This window comes from Hypomesus nipponensis, chromosome 22 (assembly GCF_054491055.1).
Source record: "Hypomesus nipponensis isolate SF chromosome 22, ASM5449105v1, whole genome shotgun sequence".
NCBI lineage: Eukaryota > Metazoa > Chordata > Actinopteri > Osmeriformes > Osmeridae > Hypomesus > Hypomesus nipponensis.
In genome coordinates, this window is record NC_140382.1 from 19,680,001 (window position 1) to 19,700,000 (window position 20,000).

At 52.4% G+C, this 20,000-nt stretch overlaps 3 protein-coding genes across 5 annotated transcripts in view; 2 read left to right on the forward strand and 1 right to left on the reverse strand.

Annotated features, from left to right (window-relative positions):
- Positions 1–12,288, forward strand: part of LOC146237095 (ovochymase-2) — a 27,178-nt gene extending 14,890 nt beyond the window's left edge. Inside the window, exons 14-26 of the mRNA XM_084687085.1 lie at positions 236–336; positions 1,077–1,354; positions 1,954–2,117; positions 2,345–2,528; positions 2,659–2,877; positions 3,708–3,842; positions 4,571–4,792; positions 7,939–8,121; positions 8,492–8,604; positions 8,704–8,798; positions 9,972–10,261; positions 10,456–10,616; positions 11,763–12,288. Coding sequence (XP_084543211.1) covers positions 236–336; positions 1,077–1,354; positions 1,954–2,117; positions 2,345–2,528; positions 2,659–2,877; positions 3,708–3,842; positions 4,571–4,792; positions 7,939–8,121; positions 8,492–8,604; positions 8,704–8,798; positions 9,972–10,261; positions 10,456–10,616; positions 11,763–11,963 — 2,346 coding nt within the window. The 3' untranslated portion in view covers positions 11,964–12,288. The remainder of the gene's footprint in view (positions 1–235; positions 337–1,076; positions 1,355–1,953; positions 2,118–2,344; positions 2,529–2,658; positions 2,878–3,707; positions 3,843–4,570; positions 4,793–7,938; positions 8,122–8,491; positions 8,605–8,703; positions 8,799–9,971; positions 10,262–10,455; positions 10,617–11,762) is intronic.
- Positions 5,440–6,964, reverse strand: LOC146237096 (uncharacterized). Of its 2 annotated transcripts, none has more exons than XM_084687967.1 (2): positions 6,895–6,964; positions 5,440–6,021 (listed from the first exon to the last, which is right to left on the reverse strand). In XM_084687967.1, exon 2 carries the CDS (start codon positions 5,998–6,000, stop codon positions 5,608–5,610), a length of 393 nt encoding a protein of 130 aa, XP_084544093.1. In that variant the 5' UTR covers positions 6,001–6,021; positions 6,895–6,964; the 3' UTR covers positions 5,440–5,607. The 2 variants fall into 2 exon arrangements, with proteins under 2 accessions (XP_084544093.1, XP_084544094.1); XM_084687968.1 differs by having other exon boundaries at positions 5,440–6,049; positions 6,895–6,919.
- Positions 12,289–13,261: 973 nt separating the features above from the next.
- The window catches only part of fam13a (family with sequence similarity 13 member A), a 56,622-nt gene continuing 49,883 nt past the window's right edge, over positions 13,262–20,000 (forward strand). The window contains exons 1-3 of one of the 2 annotated variants that reach the window (XM_084686512.1): positions 13,262–13,288; positions 17,331–17,419; positions 17,498–17,598. In XM_084686512.1, coding sequence (XP_084542638.1) covers positions 13,262–13,288; positions 17,331–17,419; positions 17,498–17,598 — 217 coding nt within the window. Of the gene's footprint in view, positions 13,289–17,330; positions 17,420–17,497; positions 17,599–19,479; positions 19,879–20,000 lie in introns of those variants that run through there. The other variant, XM_084686513.1, reaches the window with a different exon arrangement.

Here is a 20,000-nt window from a genome sequence, read left to right on the forward strand (position 1 = left end):
CTCTCTCCCTCTCTCTCCATCTCTCCTGTTCTTTCTCTCTGGTGTCTTGTCTGGTGTGAGGAGTTGTTCTGTCAGGTGAATGTAATGACTCTCTCAGACTGCTAATAAAAGGAGATGAGTCCCTGATGAGAGCTCATCTTTCCTGCTAACAACCACTGCTGTCGTCTCATCTTCCTGTCTGTGCGTGTGTGTGTCTGTGTGTGTCTGTGTCTGTGTGTGTGTGTGTGTGTGGCAGGTTTGGCCCCCCAGCAGACCTGAGCCCAGCTTCTCTCACATCTGTGGAGGAACTCTGATCCATAAGAACTGGGTGATGACTGCAGCTCACTGCTTCATCAAGTAAGCGGCCTCACTAACCTAACAACAACAAAAGAAAATACTATTTATCACAAGTGTTTTCCATGAAGTAAAGATATATACATCATAGACTGTGCCTTTGGCCTTGTTTAACCCTCAGGCCTGAAAAAAAGTCCAAAGGGGTTAGGGTTAGCTCTTACCATGAAACCTCCTGAAATCTCCCCCCCCTCCCCTCCCCTCCCCTCCCCTCCCCTCCCCTCCCCTCCCCTCCCCTCCCCTCCCCTCCCCTCCCCTCCCCTCCCCTCCCCTCCCCTCCCCTCCTTTCCCTCCCTCCCTCCCTCCCTCCCTCCCTCCCTCCCTCCCTCCCTCCCTCCCTCCCCTCCCTTCCTCTCCTCTCCCTCCCTCCTTCCCTCCTTTCCCCTCCCTCCTTTCCCCTCCCTCCCTCCCTCCCTCCTCCCTCTCCCTCTCCCTCCCTCCCTCCCTCCCTCCCTCCCTCCCTCCCTCCCTCCCTCCCTCCCTCCCTCCCTCCCCCTCCCCTCCCCTCCCCTCCCCTCCCCTCCCCTCCCCTCCCCTCCCTCCCTCCCTCCCTCCCTCCCTTCCTTCCTTCCTTCCTTCCTTCCTTCCTCCCCTCCCCTCCCCTCCCCTCCCCTCCCCTCCCCTCCCCTCCCTTCCTTCCCTCCCTCCCTCCCTCCCTCCCTCCCTCCCTCCCTCCCTCCCTCCCTCCCTCCCTCCCTCCCTCCCTCCCTCCCTCCCTCCCTCCCTCCCCTCCTCTCCTCCCCCAGCTATGCAGATGAACTCCAGCGCTGGCGCATGTGTCTGGGCAAACACAACCTGACGTTCTCCGAGGCGTCAGAGCGCTGCTTCTCCGTGCGCTCCATTGTGCGGCACGAGGCCTTCCGCTACCCAACCGTGCCCAGCGTGGAGTATGACATCGCCCTGGTCCGGCTGGACGGGGGGGTGGAGGCCAGCAGGGAGGTCTCCTTCGCCTGCCTGCCCCCCCTGGAGGAGGTGCTGCCGGGGGGGACCACTTGCTATGCCTCGGGCTGGGGGGACGAGACCGGTGAGAGGGGAGGGGAGAGGGGGAGGGAGGAGGAGGGGGGAGGGGAGGGGAGAGGGGAAGAGGGGAGGGGGAGAGACCGGAGAGAGGTGAGGGGAGAGGGGAGGGGAGGGGGAAGAGGGGAGGGGGAGAGACCGGAGAGAGGGGAGAGGGGAGGGGGGGAGGGGAGGGGGAGAGGGGAAGGGAGGGGGAGAGGGGAAGGGGGGAGAGGGGGAGGGGGAAGAGGGGAGGGGGAGAGACCGGAGAGAGGGGAGGGGAGAGGGGGAGGGGGGGAGGGGGGGGGAGGGGGGGGAGGGGGAGGGGAGGGGAGAGGGGAAGAGGGGAGGGGGAAGACCGGAGAGAGGGGAGGGGAGAGGGGGAGGGGGAGGGGAAGGGGGAGGGGGAAGGGGGAGGGGGGGAGACCGGAGAGAGGGGAGGGGAGAGGGGGGAGGGCTGGGAGGGGGGAGGGCTGGGAGGGGGAAAAGAGCGGGGAGTCAAATGATCTTTAAATCTTCCCTCTTACTGTGTCCACCTTTGTCTCTCTCTGCTGGTGAGAACATACAACTGCAGCATCCTTTTCTAACACTCAATCTTTTTCTTTTTCTTCCTCCTTCCCTCTCCAGGTGATTCATTGAATGCCAAACCCTCGGAGGGTCTGAACCAGGTGGCCCTGCCTGTGGTTCCTTTCAGTACCTGTAAGAGGATGGACTACTGGTGGTTCCAGGTCAAAGACTCCATGATCTGTTGTGGATACAGCCTCCCTGACGAGCTCAAATCTGTCTGCCAGGTCAGAGCTACCTTTCACCCTCCCTGCTTCTCTCTCACCCTCCCTCTCACACTCCCTCTCACCTTCCCTTCTCTCACACCCTTCCTCCCCTCCTCTCTCACCCTCTCACCCTCTTACCCTCTCTCTCACCCTCCCTCCTTCTCTCTCACCCTCCCATCAGATGAATCTGTTAAATGCCTGATCCTTGAACCTTCCACCCCCTGACCTCTGACCCTGGCCTAGTGCAGGGGGACTCTGGCGGCCCCCTGGTGTGTCAGGTCTCTCCGGGCAGGCCCTGGGAGGTCCACGGAATCACCAGCTTCGGACCAATCGGCTGCATCATGGACAAGAAGCCCAGCGTGTTCACACGAGCCTCAGCCTATCTGCCCTGGATGGAGAACGTGATCCGCAAGGACCTGTACCACCTTCACAGTACGTCACACTGATAGGAAACAGTGTCCTACTGGTCTGAACTGGTGTGAGTCCGTTTATACTGGACTAAGTACGTTCTTACACTGGTCTGAACATCTCTCTCTCTCTCGTCCCCCCCCCCTCCCCCCAGCGTCTGGGTGTGGAGGGCCAAGGGAGCTGACAGGGGTCAACGGCACCCTGTCCTCCATGGGCCACCCCGGTAGCTATGACAACGATGCCCGCTGCCAGTGGGACATTCAGGTGCCCCGGGGCATGCTGGTCCTCCTGCGCTTCCTGTCGCTCTCTCTGGAGGAGAGCCAGCTCTGCATGGACGACCGAGTGTCCCTCACTGACCGCCTGGGCAGTCTGGGTAGGAGGGAGGGGAGGGGAGGGGAGGGGAGGGGAGGGCAGGGCAGGGCAGGGCAGGGCAGGGCAGGGCAGGGCAGGGCAGGGCAGGGCAGGGCAGGGCAGGGGAGGGGAGGGGAGGGGAGGGGAGGTCTGGTCAGGGGAGGGCAGGGGAGGGCAGGGGAGGGGAGGGCAGGGGAGGGGAGGGCAGGGCAGGGCAGGGCAGGGCAGGGGAGGTCTGGTCAGGGGAGGGCAGGGCAGGGGAGGTCAGGTCAGGGGAGGGCAGGGCAGGGGAGGTCAGGTCAGGGGAGGGCAGGGCAGGGCAGGGGAGGTCAGGTCAGGGGAGGGCAGGGCAGGGCAGGGCAGGGCAGGGCAGGGCAGGGCAGGGGAGGTCAGGTCAGGGGAGGGCAGGGGAGGGGAGGTGAGGGGAGGGCAGGGGAGGACAGGTTGAGAAAGAAAGATTGAAGCACACTGACTTTCGGGCACCTACACACTGTTTTGTACAGATTATGCAGTTTTTGCACTGTGTATGAAAGATTTAAAAATGTGATTCTCGTTCACAAACGTAAAAATATATATATAATTTTCTTAGATATGAAAAAGAGGTTTGAAAGGTGAAAAATAATAATAATCAAAAGTTGCGATAGTAGTTTTTTTAAGGTTGAAAAACGTTTTACCCAGAAAAAGTTTGAATTTTATATATTTCATATATTGTATATTTCCCAAATATACATTTCTCCCTCTCCCCCCCTCCTCTTACACGTCCTCTCCTACCCCTCCACCTGCCTTCCTCCTACCCCTCCACCTGCCCTCCTCTTACCCCTCCACCTGCCCTCCTCTTACCCCTCCCCCCAGGTACCCACTGCAGCCAGGAGCCCCCTCTGGAACTGGTGAGTGATGGGGAGAGGATGACTGTCAGCTTTGTCTCCAACAGCAGGGTGGTGGACACAGGCTTCACTGCCACCTGGAGCGCTGTGGACCCCAGCCAGGGTGAGGAGGGGAGGAGGGGCACAGAGGGGGGAGGCTGTGGGGGAGGCTATGGGGAGGCTAAAGGGGGGAGGCTAAAGGGGGAGGCTAAAGAGGGGGGCTATGGGGGAGGCTAAAGGGGGGAGGCTAAAGGGGGAGGCTGTGGGGGAGGCTAAAGGGGGGAGGCTATGGGGGAAGCTAAAGGGAGGAGGCTAAAGGGGGAGGCTACGGGGGAGGCTAAAGTGGGGAGGTTAAAGGGGGAGGCTAAAGGGGGGAGGCTAAAGGGGGGAGGCTATGGGGGAGGCTAAAGGGCGGAGGCTAAAGGGGGGAGGCTATGGGGGAGGCTAAAGGGGGAGGCTAAAGGGGGGAGGCTAAAGGGGGGAGGCTATGGGGCGAGGGTACAGGGGGTGGTGGTGAGGGGCAGCTGGTTGAAATTGGTGTTAAAGATTTGAAGTTGGTTGCTCTTTCCTCATACTAGCACTGTCCCTCCCTCCACCCCCCCACTCCACATCTCTCTCCTCCCTCCATCCCCCTCCCTCCACATCTCTCTCCTCCCTCCATCCCCTTCCTCCACATCTCTCTCCTTCCTCCATCCCCCTCTCTCCATCCCCCTCCCTCCACATCTCTCTCCTTCCTCCCTTCCCCTTTTCTCATCCCCCTCCCTCCACATCTCTCTCCTTCCTTCTCTCCCCTTCTCTCTTCCTCCCTTCCCTTCTCTCCCCTTCTGTCTTCCTCCTCCCTCCACCCCCCAGCTCCATGTGGGGGTTCCTCCAGCAGTGAGCAGGGGACTCTGGTGTCTCCTGGCTGGCCCCAGGACTACCCCAGCCAGGCCACGTGCACCTGGAGGATCCACATCCCCTCCGCCACCAACATCCACCTGGTCTTCACTCACTTCCTGCTGCAGGCCCAGAGTATTCTGGGCCAGTGTGTGGACTACGTGGAGGTGTTTGGAGGACCCGACATGGCGTCAAGAGGTGAGGGGTCAAGAGGTGTCTTCTTGTTTTTAGTGACAGCTATGTCTATGTGTGTGTGTTTCTTTAATGTGTGTGTGTGTGTTTGTGTGTGTGTATTTAATGTCTGTGTGTGGGGGGGGTGTTCTCTAAGCAGTTCCAGGCATCGCGTTTTAGAATAAATATCTACCACATATTTTGATTATATTCTCTCTTACTACAGCAGAATACTTCTGTCCCTTAGGTTGGGTCATGGGTGCATCTGTAATGTGCTCTGTGACATTGCTTGTTAAAGCAATTATATAAAACCAGTGCTCAGTGCCTGTGATGCAGTCAATGATTTAAGATGTCGGTGACACACACAGATTGCTGGAACTATAGATAGTGCCCAGTGTTGTCATCCAACACCCACTGCAGCTCCTGTAGCCCCACCCGACTGAGGACAGGCCCACACCACCTTTAAGACCCCGACTGCATCTTCTGTATGGCCTCAGATCTACTTCCCTCGCTTCATAACGCCTTCCCCAGCACGTCCCACACACCTGCCACCTTTCACCTTCCTACAATACCTGCTTAAGGAGATCATCACCTTCCTACAGTACCTGCTTCAGGAGATCTCACACACACATAGGCTACTTGAATGCCAGGAATCTAAGGTTTGAAAGACAGAGTTCTGTAGCAGCAGAAGATCTTTATTGGTAATGTAGGGCCCAGGGTGGCACAGTAAACAGGCAATGTGATGCTGGGATTCAGCCAGGGCTACACAGGGGCTCTTAACATGAAAGCCTGATTCCAATAAACACACAGGATGTGAAGACCTTCCTATGACCTGACAGCTGCTACTCGAAGCTGTAAGAGTAGGATAAGCTTCCCTTCTTCATGGAGCACTGCCCCCAGTGGCTTCCATGGCTGATGGAATGGGAGCAGGTGCCTAAGTGGTCGTTGTACTTGAGGTCTTTATCCCACACCTCCAATTTCAGACTAGCCGCTGACTCTGCCACATCAGTGAAGGTGAACACGCTGCTCCAGGAGGGGTTACGGTTGTTGTCGATGACGTAGGTCTGGCCGCCATCCCGGCCTGCGCACCACACCCTCACGTAGCAGTCAGGCTGGTTGCCGGCAGGATCTCCATTGAGCCCCGATCCTTTCAGGCCCCAGATTTTGACGGTGCCGCAGTGGACGGTGGCCAGGGCAGAGAGGAGGAACACACCCAGGGTGAGAGAGGAAGCCATGATGCTCAAAGGACTGGCTCGCTGCTCAGAGACAGAGACAGAATGTACACTACAGAAATGTTTTGTTGAGTTTGGTGTGGAAACACTTGACTGGCCTGCACAGATCCCTGTCCTAAACATTTACATTACATTTATTCATTTAGCAGATGCTTTTATCCAAAGCGACTTCCAAGAGAGTGTATGGGTCAATGATCATAAACAACGAGATAGCCCCAAAAACATTGTGGGCAGCCAAAACATGAAGCATACATTGTAAAAAGCAAATAAGTGCCAATGGGAAGAACCATAAGAGCATGTAGTTAAAAAAGTTACAATTAAAAAACATGAGCCTCAAAAGTGCAAGAGTGTACCTGTAGGAAAGCAAGCAACAATAATATAGACAAACACCATAAAACACATTTGGGATCAATTGTAACACCATATGGAAGCCAGGTGTAAACACTCAACAGCAGCCATATGGAAGCCAGGTGTAATCACTCAACAGCAGCCATATGGAAGCCAGGTGTAATCACTCAACAGCAGCCATATGGAAGCCAGGTGTAATCACTCAACAGCAGCCATATGGAAGCCAGGTGTAATCACTCAACAGCAGCCATATGGAAGCCAGGTGTAATCACTCAACAGCAGCCATATGGAAGCCAGGTGTAATCACTCAACAGCAGCCATATGGAAGCCAGGTGTAATCACTCAACAGCAGCCATATGGAAGCCAGGTGTAATCACTCAACAGCAGCCATATGGAAGCCAGGTGTAAACACTCAACAGCAGCCATATGGAAGCCAGGTGTAATCACTCAACAGCAGCGCCCAAAAACTGCACTGGGGACATGATGAAGAGCTTTCCACACTGACACTTCAGTCATGTAAAGTAGGATGGTCGGGGTGAAACACCTTACCTGTATGGTGTCTGGACAATCTCTTGTCGTGAGCCCAGAATGCCCTTCTGCAGGTCTCTCTCTATTTAAAGCCCATCTGGCACACTATCAACATGGTGATAACAACCTTGGGTGCATTCAAATACAGATCAAGTAGACTTCATGTGAGAATGGGCTGTGGTTCAACAGGTGGTCAGGCCAGAAGAATTCAATGTTTAAAATATAACGGATTCCTGTCAACTTCTGTTGTCATTGTGTGTCTGTCTGTGCAGACCGGAGGCTTTGATGTAACATTTGATGTAACATTTGATGTAACATTTGATGTAACATTTGCTGTAACATTTGATGTAACATTTGATGTAACATTTCTAAACAGTGAACTGATAAAAAAAAAAACACGTTTATAGAGTACTTACTTACTGTAAGTCGCTCTGGATAAGAGCGTCTGCTAAATGACTAAATGTAAATGCAGAGTAATCTGTTTAGTTTTCTCATACAGAACCTAATGGCTAGAAGAGAGCTGCCCACTACAGTCATCACAGCACATCATTTCTAACGTTGTTATTAGTCCTTCAAGCTCTCACAAAAGCACTTTTTACATTAATAACATTCATTATTCATCTGTACTGTAACCACTTAGAGTAGTCTGGAATTCCTATAATTGAACAGCAGTACTGAAAAGAAAAAGCCAGTGTGAGTTTCTCAGAATTGGGTTGAAACAAGTTGTTGACACAGTTTCTTCAGGGACTTCTCCTATGGTGTACCAGTAACAGGTGAGAATGGGCTGGGGCTCAACATGTGGTTGATGAATTTCCTATATTCAGAGTCCAACGCAGCACTGCACGTCCTTGTGAGATAAAAACCTGAAGAAGGACATCTCTTCGCTCTGCAGCATTGAGCTCATTGTCGTTGGCCGACAATCCCACTTTAAAACTTGCTCAGGCACACAGAGTTCTCACATTATACTATAGATTTTCTGCTAATATCCACATTGTGAACACTGCATTTCCACCTTCATAACACACTTCCTGTGTGATTTTTTTGGTTGTTCCTCATCGGCTGCAGGTCGTTTCTGCGGATTTTCCCCGCCCCCTACCATTGTCATCCCCAGCAACACAGCCGTGATCCGTTTCCTTAGCAACGGTGCCAATGTGGAGCAAGGTTTCCGTGGCTACTGGACCACAGACCCCAGTGTGTTCCCCACACTGCCCCCCCCGCCCCCCAACCCCTGGGACAACATCACCATCAGTAAGACCCTGTGTGTGTGTGTGTGTGTGTGTGATGCTATCATCAGTAAGACCACCTCTTCCACACGTCAAATCACAGTTCTACTCTCAAACACTTGTCAAAATATGTTTCTTTGTTTATTTATACAAATAAATGACAACCATTCCTCCTTTCCCCCCTCCACCCTCCTCCCCCCTCCTCCCCCATCCCCCCTCCTCTCCTTCCTCCTCTCCCCCCTCATCCCTCCCCTCCCCCTTCTCTCCACCCTCCTCTCCCCCCTCCCCTCCCCCCTCCTATCCACCCTCCTCTCTCCCTCCTCCCCCCTCCCCTCCCCCCTCCTCCCCCCTCCTCCCCCCTCCTCTCCCCTCCCCTCCCCTCCCCCCTCCCCCAGGCTGGCCAGAGGGGTGTGGAGTCCCGGCCGTCACCCCCAGCAATGCCACCCTGAGGGTGGTGAACGGGGTGGAGGCTGTGCCCTACTCCTGGCCCTGGCAGGTGTCCATGCAGGTCAGACTGGGGGGGTTATAATGTGTGTGTGTGGTTATAATGTGTGTGTGTGTGGTTATAGTGTGTGTGTGTGTGTGTGTGACATCTCTCCCTCCTCAGGCCAGTCCGTTCCCTCCCATCCCCTACATGCATGGCTGTGGAGGCTCCCTCATCCACCCTGAATGGATCCTCACTGCAGCCCACTGCTTCATGAAGTAACACACTCACACACCACATCCACACACCCCACATCTACACACACCACATCCACACACCCCACATCCACACACCACATCCACACACCACATCCACACACCCCACATCCACACACCCCACATCTACACACACCACGTCCACACCCCACATCTACACACACCACATCCACACACACCACATCCACACACACCACATCCACACCCCACATCCACACACACCACATCTACACACACCACATCCACACCCCACATCTACACACACCACATCCACACACCCCACATCTACACACACCACATCCACACACCACATCCACACCCCACGTCCACACCCCACATCTACACACACCACATCTACACACACCACATCCACACACCCCACATCTACACACACCACATCCACACACCCCACATCTACACACACCACATCCACACACCACATCCACACACCACGTCCACACCCCACATCTACACACACCACATCCACACACACCACATCCACACACCACATCCACACCCCACGTCCACACCCCACATCTACACACCCCACATCTACACACACCACATCCACACACCCCACATCTACACACACCACATCCACACACCCCACATCTACACACACCACATCCACACACCACGTCCACACCCCACATCTACACACACCACATCCACACACACCACATCCACACACCACATCCACACACCACATCCACACACACCACATCTACACACACCACATCCACACCCCACATCTACACACACCACATCCACACACCCCACATCCACACACACCACATCTACACACACCACATCTACACAAACCACATCCACACCCCACATCTACACACACCACATCCACACACCCCACATCCACACACACCACATCTACACACACCACATCTACACACACCACATCCACACACACCACATCCACACACACCACATCCACACACACCACATCTACACACACCACATCCACACACACCACATCCACACACACCACATCCACACACACCACATCCACACACCACATCCACACACACCACATCCACACACACCACATTCACAAACACCACATCTACACACCACATCCACACACACCACATCCACACACACCACATCCACACACAACATGCCCTCCTGCCTCCCCATGCTCATCTCCCCCCCCCTCCCCAGGCCTCTGAACAACCCCAGTTTCTGGCGCATGTGCCTGGGTAAACACCACATGAACTCGTCCCTGGACGAGCGCCCCCTGGAGGTGTGCCTGGGCGTGGACGCTATCCTCCGCCACGAGGGCTTCGTGTACGAGACGGACAGCTCCGACATCAGCAATGACCTGGCTCTGGTGCACCTGGCCACGCCCGCCTCCAGCACCAGGGAGATCAGCCCTGTCTGCCTGCCAGCAGGGGGCGCTGTGATGCCCGCAGGAACACCCTGCTACGTCACCGGCTGGGGCGACGAGAAAGGTATGATAGGAAATTGAGTTTTTATTCCAAATTTGTAATCATATTTTTATATATTTTTGGGATAATTAATGTATTGTATCATTTGGAGGAGATGTGCGTGTGTGATATTTCATATGGGTGCATTTTAAATGGTTACCTGTAATTGTGAATTGACCACCCAGCCTCTCCCCCGCACCCTCGCCTCCATTCCCCAGGTAGCTTGTTCCCCCAGGTGTCGGCCCAGCTGAACCAGGCATGCCTGCCTGTGGTGGACTACCCCACCTGCAGCCAGCCGGCCTACTGGTGGGACACGCTGAGACCCTCCATGGTGTGTGCCGGATACGAGTCTCCAGACGAGCTCAAGTCAGCCTGCCAGGTAGGACCTGACACCCAGGCAGGGGCTCCATGTGGGGCAGGGGGGCAGGGGCTCCATGTGGGGCAGGGGCTCCATGTGGGGCAGGGGGGCAGGGGCTCCATGTGGGGCAGGGGGGCAGGGGCTCCATGTGGGGCAGGGGCTCCATGTGGGGCAGGGGGGCAGGGGCTCCATGTGGGGCAGGGGGGCAGGGGCTCCATGTGGGGCTGGGGGGCAGGGGCTCCATATGGGGCAGGGGGGCAGGGGCTCCATATGGGGCAGGGGCTCCATGTGGGGCAGGGGGGCAGGGGCTCCATATGGGGCAGGGGGGCAGGGGCTCCATATGGGGCAGGGGCTCCATGTGGGGCAGGGGGGCAGGGGCTCCATATGGGGCAGGGGGGCAGGGGGGCAGGGGCTCCATGTGGGGCAGGGGCTCCATGTGGGGCAGGGGGGCAGGGGGCTCCATGTGGGGCAGGGGGGCAGGGGGCTCCATGTGGGGCAGGGGGGCAGAGGCTCCATATGGGGCAGGGGGGCAGGGGGCTCCATGTGGGGCAGGGGGCTCCATGTGGGGCAGGGGGGCAGGGGGGCAGGGGGCTCCATGTGGGGCAGGGGGGCAGGGGGCTCCATGTGGGGCAGGGGGGCAGGGGGGCAGGGGGCTCCATGTGGGGCAGGGGGGCAGGGGCTCCATGTGGGGCAGGGGGGCAGGGGGGCAGGGGCTCCATGTGGGGCAGGGGGGCAGGGGGGCATGCTACCCAGGCAGGGGAGAGATGTGTTTCCGTGCCTGTAGCATAGAGTTATTAGCATATGTACAGGCTTCATTGACTGACAAACTTCCTCCTCTTCTCTCATCTCCTCCCCTCCCCTCCCCTCCCCTCCCCTCTTCTCTCCTCTCCTCTCCTCTCCTCTCATCCCCTCCCCTCCCCTCCCCTCCCCTCCCCTCTCCTCACCCCTCCTCCCCTCTTCTCCCCTCTCCTCTCCTCTCCTCTCCTCCCCTCTCCTCACCTCTCCTCCCCTCTCCTCACCCCTCCTCCCCTCCCCTCCCCTCTCCTCTCCTCACCCCTCCTCCCCTCTTCTCCCCTCCCCTCTCCTCTCCTCCCCTCCCCCCTCCTCTCCTCTCCTCTCCTCTCCCCTCCTCACCCCTCCTCTCCTCTCCTCCCCCCTCCTCTCCAGGGAGACTCAGGAGGTCCGTTTGTGTGTCAGCCTGCTGGTCCTGACTCCAGCTGGCAGGTCCATGGGATCGTTAGTTTCGGTCCACAGGGCTGCATTAAGGACAAGAAGCCCTCTGTGTTCACCCGAGTGTCTGCATTCAATGACTGGATCCTGGACAGCATCAAGAGGTTCACCTATGAGAAGACAAAGGAAAGCTTGTAAAACAGACAGCAGATCCAGGTGTCTTAGTATGAGCTTCCAGGGTTTCTAGTTCAGAGATGTGTGAAAAAACCCTGTGGAATGTTCTAGGTAGAATTGAACTGTGAATTGTACATTTAAGACACTATCTGTTTGGGATCCCTCTCTGAATTGCTCCTCCAAAGGTTTCTTCCATTTTTTCTCCCGTTGGGAGTTTTTCTGGGAGTTTTTCCTTGTCTTCCTTGAGGGTTTAGGTTGGTTGCGGGGCAGTTCTATGGGCGTATGTGAAGCCCTCTGTGACATGCTTGCGTGTAAAAAGGGCTATACAAATAAATTTGATTTGATTTGATTTGATTTGTTTGGGTAATTGTGTGAATATCATGTAAATTAGATTTGATTGGATGTTTTGATTTTCAAGGTAACTTTCTCAATGAAGAAGAAAAATATTAAGTAAAAATACTGGGTGCTTCCTGTTTTGATTAAATAGAATATATATAATAGAAACAATATTTACTTTCCTTCTTTGTGTTATGCTGGTATCTAGTCTCACATCTCAGTTCTTGGTGTCAAGATCTTTCATTTAGATAACATTTCAGTACTGTTCTTGAATATTTATTGGTAATCATAGTTAATCATTAAAGAATTGTTAGTTAAAAAGAGATTGGTGATTGACAGAGTTATAGTCAGTGTTGTTATATGAAACTCTAAAGATCATACTTCATATACGATCTCATTCGAATATACGTTTAGTGTTTTGACAGTTGATCATTAAGAAATGTTATGTTAGTTAATCATTAAATAATTGTTTATAATAGTGATTGACAGTCAGTGTTGTAATATGAAACAGTAAAGATCATATTTGATACACAATCACATTTAAATCTGGTGCATCAGACTCACAGACTGTTCCGGATAGTCTTCTCCTCCCTGCTTGGACAGAGAATGCAGTCCTCTCTGAAGTTCTTACAAAGTCACATGACCTGCCGGCTCAGCCAATAGCCATGCAGCTCAGTAGGAGAGAGGGAAGGGGGAGAGAGAGAGTCCAGGGAGACGGGCTAGTCTGTAGCCTGGGGTTTGTATGGAGCGTATCTGTAAAGATCCCCCTTCTTCTTCATTCTTGTTTTGTGTGGGGACGTTTCCTGGCTGATCTGTGCCGTGTTCTGGGGTGGGGGAGTGGAGGCACGCTGGGGGAAGCCTCTCCCAGTCTGGGGAAAGTTTAGGAGTAAAACTCAGGCAAGAGAGAGAAGAAAAAGGAGGAGGAGAGAAGAGGGAGGACTTCAGATGTTTTTTCATCTCTCTCTGGAAGCGTTTTGACTCCTGTAATGGGTGCTGGAGCCCTCACCATCTGTGTGAGTAACTATGAAGCCTTGCTCTCAGTGGGACGGGGGTGACGGGGACCAGAGGGGACTGGGGGCACCCACCCCTCCGCTGTGCCTCAGGGATTTAACATGCCTTCTCCTGTCATGGGCTGCACACTCTTTTGTGCTGGAGTTGTGTGTGTGTGTGTGTGAGAGAGAGTGAGAGAGAGTGAGAGAGAGAGTGAGAGAGAGAGAGAGAGAGAGAGAGGGAGAGAGGGAGGGAGGGAGGGAGGGAGGGAGGGAGGGAGGGAGGGAGGGAGGGAGAGAGGGAGAGAGGGAGAGAGGGAGAGAGGGAGAGAGGGAGAGAGAGAGAGAGAGAGAGAGAGAGAGAGAGAGAGAGAGAGAGAGAGAGAGAGAGAGAGAGAGAGAGAGGGAGAGGGAGAGGGAGAGGGAGAGGGAGAGGGAGAGGGAGAGGGAGAGGGAGACTACGCCCCTAACCCTACGCTTGCAACAGTTACTCATGTAGTTTCTGGCTATCTAACTCCACATGTCTCTATATACTCTAACTATTTACTAGGCCACATCCTTTACATTTTCCAAAGGATAATTCTGTGATGAACATCAGAAACAACCTTTAGCACTCAGACGCTCTTTAGCCCTGGACACAAACACACATACACACACACAGCCTCACTCTCACCCTGCTCTGTCAGGTGTTTGAGGGAGTTAGGAAAGTATGAAAGTGTTATGAAAACTAAAACTTTCCATCTGAGAGCCAGGGTAAAGGGACATACTGTAACTTGCTTCATATTTCTTAAATGAAACCACAGTTTCCTCTTTGGGTGCATGTCAGAGATCTTACAGTAGAAAAACAGCATTGCTGGTTTAAGACCACTTTGAAAGACACATCAGGTTTGTGATATGGGGAAGCACATGTTAGTGACAGAGGGAGAAAAGGAGAGAGATAGAGAAAGGCAGGAGAGAAAGAGGGAGGAAGGGAAAGATAGAGAGGAAGGAGGGAGAGAGAGAGAGAGAGAGAGAGAGAGAGAGAGAGAGAGAGAGAGAGAGAGAGAGAGACAGCTGTTGCTGCCACTAGTGCTGTCTCTCCCAGCTGCCCCTGTGACCACCCACACAGGAGGGAGAAGGAGGGGGAGGGTTGGAGGGGGCAGAAGAGGAACATGTTGGGGCAAGAAGCTATTTGCCAGGATGAGAACACAAACTTAAGTTGCCTGACTTGGAACGAGAAACTTTTTTGCGTGTAGAAGTTAATGAAAATCTACTAGGTGCTATGGACCTGCCACATTAGGGACATGTTGAAGTACTTCAGAAGTACTCAAACACTTTCTCTCTTTGTCTCTCTCTCTCTTTGTCTCCACTACAGAAGACAGCAGACGTATGCAGATAACCTGTTAACACCAAGTAGCTTTGAGAGCCATTCTTCTCCTGAGGAGATGGTTCTGGAGTGGGGGGAGGGTGTGTGTGTTGCAAGGGGGAGGGGGATGAGGATTACTCAGCTAATCACAATAGGTCTGCCTGTCGGGAACCAGAGAGGGCAGGAAGAAGTCAGCCTCTAGCTAGGCATTCCCTCTCAGAGGTGTAAGTTACGTGAGATGGCACATAGAGTGAGTGAGTAGGACACATGTATCCTGACCTGTAGGTCACTGTTACAAGCAGGCTGTAAAGGAAAAGGGTGTGTGTGTGCAAATATAGTAGCTTAAGACTGTGTGTGTGTGAATGTTAAAGATACTTAGTGGGCGGCTCTGTATATATAGCCACAAACATATTATTGTAAGCTACATGCGTGTGTGTATGTGTGTATTTAGGAGACATCTGCTGGCTCAGACAAGCTTATCCTTTACCACAGGAGAGGAGGGGGGGGGGGCAGTACTTATGAAATACTAGACAGGCAACTGCAAGTTGATGACAACACTGTTAAGGTGACTGACCCCTCACTCACTGACTCTGACCCCTGAACACAGACCACTAACCCCTGACCCTGAATCCTAAACACAGTTCACCATAGCATAGCACAGTTTAGCCTAGCTTAGTTTAGCCTTAGGTAGATTAGCCTAGCATAGCATTGCATAGTTTAGGCAATCATAGTTAAGCCTCAATTAGATTAGCCTAGCATACCATGCCAGTGTTAGCCCATAGAGTGGCAGGGTGTTGAACAGTGTGTGAGCGTGGAGCATCCATGTTATGGATCCCACTGGGAACGTCTCACACAACCAGACAGTGAAGCAGGCAGACACCTCACTGGAGCTGAGACACACTGTGTGTGTGAGTGAGTGTGTGTATATGTGTGTGTATGTGTGTGTGTGTGTGTACCATGTGGCCTCTCCATGATTCATCAGATAAAACTTTTGTTTTTATCCATGAGATGTCAAAGGGCACAATGAGTTTCCCGGTTCGGGTTAGGTGCTGTTTCTGCCATCGTTTATGCCGCAGAAAGGTCAAAGGTCAGAAGTGGTCCATCTAAGTATATCAGCTTTCTACACTTTTTTTAAAGAGCTCTGTCTTGTTTATTACGAAGATCTTCTTTGTTAATAACTCCATGATACAATCGAACCATTGTCTGAAATCAGTGGGCCTCCTATTCAAGATAGAGAGAGAGTGTGTGTGTGTGTGAACATGTGCTGAGGTGTTTGCCTGTTCCCACACTGTACTCCTCTAGGAGCATGGTATGGGGGTTGCCTTTTTCTCTCCTGCTCTCTCCATGTTATGCTGTAACTTTTCTAATTGGCCAAAAATGGCTGCCTAAGTAGGCTCTCCTGCCAAAGTAAATTCCTTGTCTGTGCAAACTTTCATGGCGAACAAACACCAATTCTGATTCTGGTGTATGTGAGAGAACAAAAGAAATGCAGAGACAGGCCGGCAAAAAAATATATAGAGAGGGAGAGACGTAGAGAGAGAAGGAGGGAGAGAGAGGGGGGGGGGGGAGGGAGGGATGGAGAGGGATGGATGGAGGGAAGGAGGGGGAGAGAGAGAGGGAGCGAGGTTTATAGAGAAGCTGGGAGAGGAGAGAGTGAGAGAGTGAGAGAGAGAGAGAGAAAGCCTAGTGTCAGGTCTCCTTGGAGGCAGGATGGATGCATGAGGTCTCCTGAAGCTCTGTGAGTGGTTGATTCTCTGATGTGTGATGTGTGTGTATGACAGGCAGGGAGAGCAGATGTGATTGATTGTGATATGAGTTTGAGAGTCAGGTGGCTGAGCAGTTAGGGAATCGGGCAGGTTAGTAATTAGAAGGTTGCCAGTTTGATTCCCGGCTGTGCCAAATGACGTTGTGTCACTTCACCCTACTTACCTCGGGGGGAATGTCCCTGTACTTACTGTAAGTCTCTTTGGATAAGAGCGTCTGCTAAATGACTATATGTAAATGTTTCTGTTTCCTGCTGAGGTGCAGACAGAGCTGCTACACACACACCACACCTGAGTTTATAATCGACGTGTGTTTGTGTGTCTAGACAGGGCTTATGCAGTTGTCAGGTTTGTAGGTAAACAATTGGTCAATGATTTGACCATGAAAAACACACAAAGGTTTGTTTACTCCTCCTCCCCCTCTAAAGAACAGAATAATAGCCATCTGTTCATTCTCTCTTAAAGACTCAGGAACACAGGTTTGTCCTCTGACAGCTTCCTGACTTCAGGTGTCTCACTCTTCTTTCCTGTCTGTTCAGTCCACATCCTGAAAGCTGTCACGACTACTCTCAAACACACACACACACACGTGTGTGTATGGGAGTGTCTACAGGTGTTGCATGGTAACCAGATCCTCAACGTAGCAACAAGTACACAGTCAGGCCCCTCCCCTTTCCCTTCCGCAAGTTTCCTGGACAAACACCTCCCTCTCTCCCTCTCTCCCTCTCTCTGTCTCCCAGCTCGTCTCAGGAGTGTGAGGGATTTGTCTGTTTTGTCTGATTTGTGTGTTATGTACATGTGTCCCTCTGCCTGGGGAGTGGTCATTCAGCCAGTCCTCTCTACCCAGGGTGTGAGCGTGTCAGGGGGCCATGGGAGCCCCCAGGGGATGCTCCCCCCCCTCCCCAGGGGGATGGTGGTGTGAGAGCCTGACTGTCCTCTGCTCTGCTCCCCTCTGCAGCACAGCCAGGCAGCCGTGCATCTCCGAGAGGACATGAAGAGGCTAGTCCAGCCCCCCCTCCAGACCCCCAGGCCCCAGGCTCCAGGGGGGCCCAGGCCGCAGGACCCAGGAGGGCCCAGGCCGCAGGACCCAGGGGGGCCCAGGACCCAGGACCCAGGGGGGCCCAGGCTCTTCGGGGTGGCCCTGGCAGAGCTGCAGGAGCGGGGCCTGCTGGAGGACGGGGTGCCCCGGCAGGTCCGGAGGATGGTGGAGCACCTTAGAGAGCACGGTGAGGGGGGGGGGGGGGGGGGGGAGAGAGAGAGAGGGGTGGGTGGGTGAGTGGAAAGAAGGAGGAGAGGGAGATAGTGTAGGGTGGTGGATAGGGAATGGTGGGGAGAAACTGTAGCGGAAAGAAAAGTGTGTGTGTGAATGAGGAAAGTTAGGAATGTGGAGGACAGGATTAGAGGGGTATTCATGTTGATAATGTATTCTTTTAGCAGATGACTTGAAGCGATACACAGCTATACCCATCCTACTGAGTAGCCCTCAGGTACCCTGCAGCCTAAACCCTCCATGACATTGTTGGTCCCAGTAAAATGCTGACAAGTAATTAGCTCAATGCTATCAACAGCGCCGCAGCTATCAAGGTGTCTGTGTTGGGTCAATACGGCACAGACCCACTGTCAGGACAACGCAGCCATAAAAGACAGTCAGTGACGGCTGGTGAAAATTATTCTAGGTGGGGCTGTGAAATATTCAGTCAATTCGGTAACCATCCTATTACAATTGAACACAAACTGCATGATATGAGGTCTCTGTGAAATAGTAATTTTGTAATTAATGCACACAGCTATAGGCAAATGTCCACATTTGTGGACTATAACTATCATTACACTCAGTTCAGAAATGTTGAAAACCAGGAACATCTGGGCACTTGAGCCACTCTCCCTGGTATCATTAGGAAACACAACACAACTATTACTGTAAAACTAAATATTAAGGATTTATAAATGAATTTAACACAATCAATATTGATGAAACGGCTCATTTGTCAATTTGCTTCGACTTTTCGATAACCTAGCTAGCAGTGCAGTGCAGACACTAGTTAACATTAGGTACTGTAAGTTAGCAAGGGCTACAGAAAACGTAAAATTACAGGTAGAGGGACCATTTTTTAGCTTTGTTATCTAGTATTAGTAGTTAGTCAGGGTTAACATAATGCTGCGAGTCCAGGAAAACCCTAACCATCTCAATTCATTCTCCGTTCTTGCGTCCTTGCAAGACCATTCTCGCAAGGACGCTTGCAAGAACGTTCTTCAAAAGAATATACTTGCGTTCTCAGCGTTCTTCAGATTGATAAACAGCCTCTAACTCTGCTTGGTTAGGCATCATTTTTAAGGACACTGATTGGCTAAATATGTGTTTCTTGTTAACAACAGTCAGCAATTCACCTATCGCCTGCAGGTTGGTAGGCGTTTCGATGTCGAGTAGCCTGACGTTGTCATACTCATAATTCTAGTCAGAATATGAGTCTGAAAACTCTCCGTTGGGCTGTGACTATGGGGCGTGTTTCAACCGAACTTGTAAAACAAATGCCTCTTCGCTCAATTGGATCCACCTACAATCAATCAGAGCAAGGTCATATGTTGTTTGTTGAAAACAAATTCAACCCAAGGGCTCTTTTGTGACGTTGTTGATTACGTTAGGGCCTACTGTTGATCATCTATCCATCATCTTATAAAGCCCGCCCTGACAATTTAATTGGTCCGCCCAGATCCTGGTTCCCAATCCAGATCCTGGTTCCCAATCCAGATCCTGATCCTAGTTGTTCCCAATACGAGACCCTCCAGACCCAACTTCCCGACAAAAATGTTTTGTGGGCGGGGCGAAGTTGGGCTGGCAGCTAGGCTTGATGTCGAGCATGAAGTAGCCGAAATTGATCCCAAAACAGAATAGTATATATACACAACATTTTATTGTGTATTTTTGGCACAGTCATGGTTAAAATGAGTAGTTATTGTTTAGAAAATATATTACATGAAAAACAAAAATCTAAAACACTTTTCAGCAGGGAGGGCGGCGCCCTAGCGCCCTCTATTGACCAGCCGCCCCTGTATTGAGCTATGACTGAACAAAGATGGCAGTTGCCTAAGAAACATGACGTTGAAAAGACCAGCAATTATATGTTTAGTTTGCTGATAGAATGAGATAGCCTAACCTGTCGTTAGTATACAAACCATGTAATTGTCCTTACAATATATTATTTAAACACGTTTTGATTCCCAAACGGACTTTTCGATTGGCGGCCATTTAGGGTTAGATATCGGGGACAAAACGAAGCGAATGTTTACAACTTCCTCCAGGGTTCCTCCCTCAATCCTCCGCTAGGTGACAGTATAAGGCCATGAACCTCTGCCTCAGTCAGATTCGGACCGCTACACCAGCCGGTCAGTCATCCCAGGTCAATTATCTCTAGCCCGGTCTATGATTGTTAATCATTTATCTGCCTTGACTGAGTGCAGTTGGTTAACGAGTCCACCCCCGGAGGACACTCAAATCGGGTCAAACGGTATTGTCTTTTTCAGTTTAGTTAAACACGGTAACGTAGGTTACTTCTGACACGATACTTGTTAAATAAAGTTAATAATGACCACTTAATTATGACTTATGACACTTATAAGTGTGTGTTTG

Coding starts and splice junctions, on each gene's coding strand:
- LOC146237096 (XM_084687967.1), bottom strand. CDS start 6,000: ATGGCTTCCTCTCTCACCCTGGGTGTGTTCCTCCTCTCTGCCCTGGCC.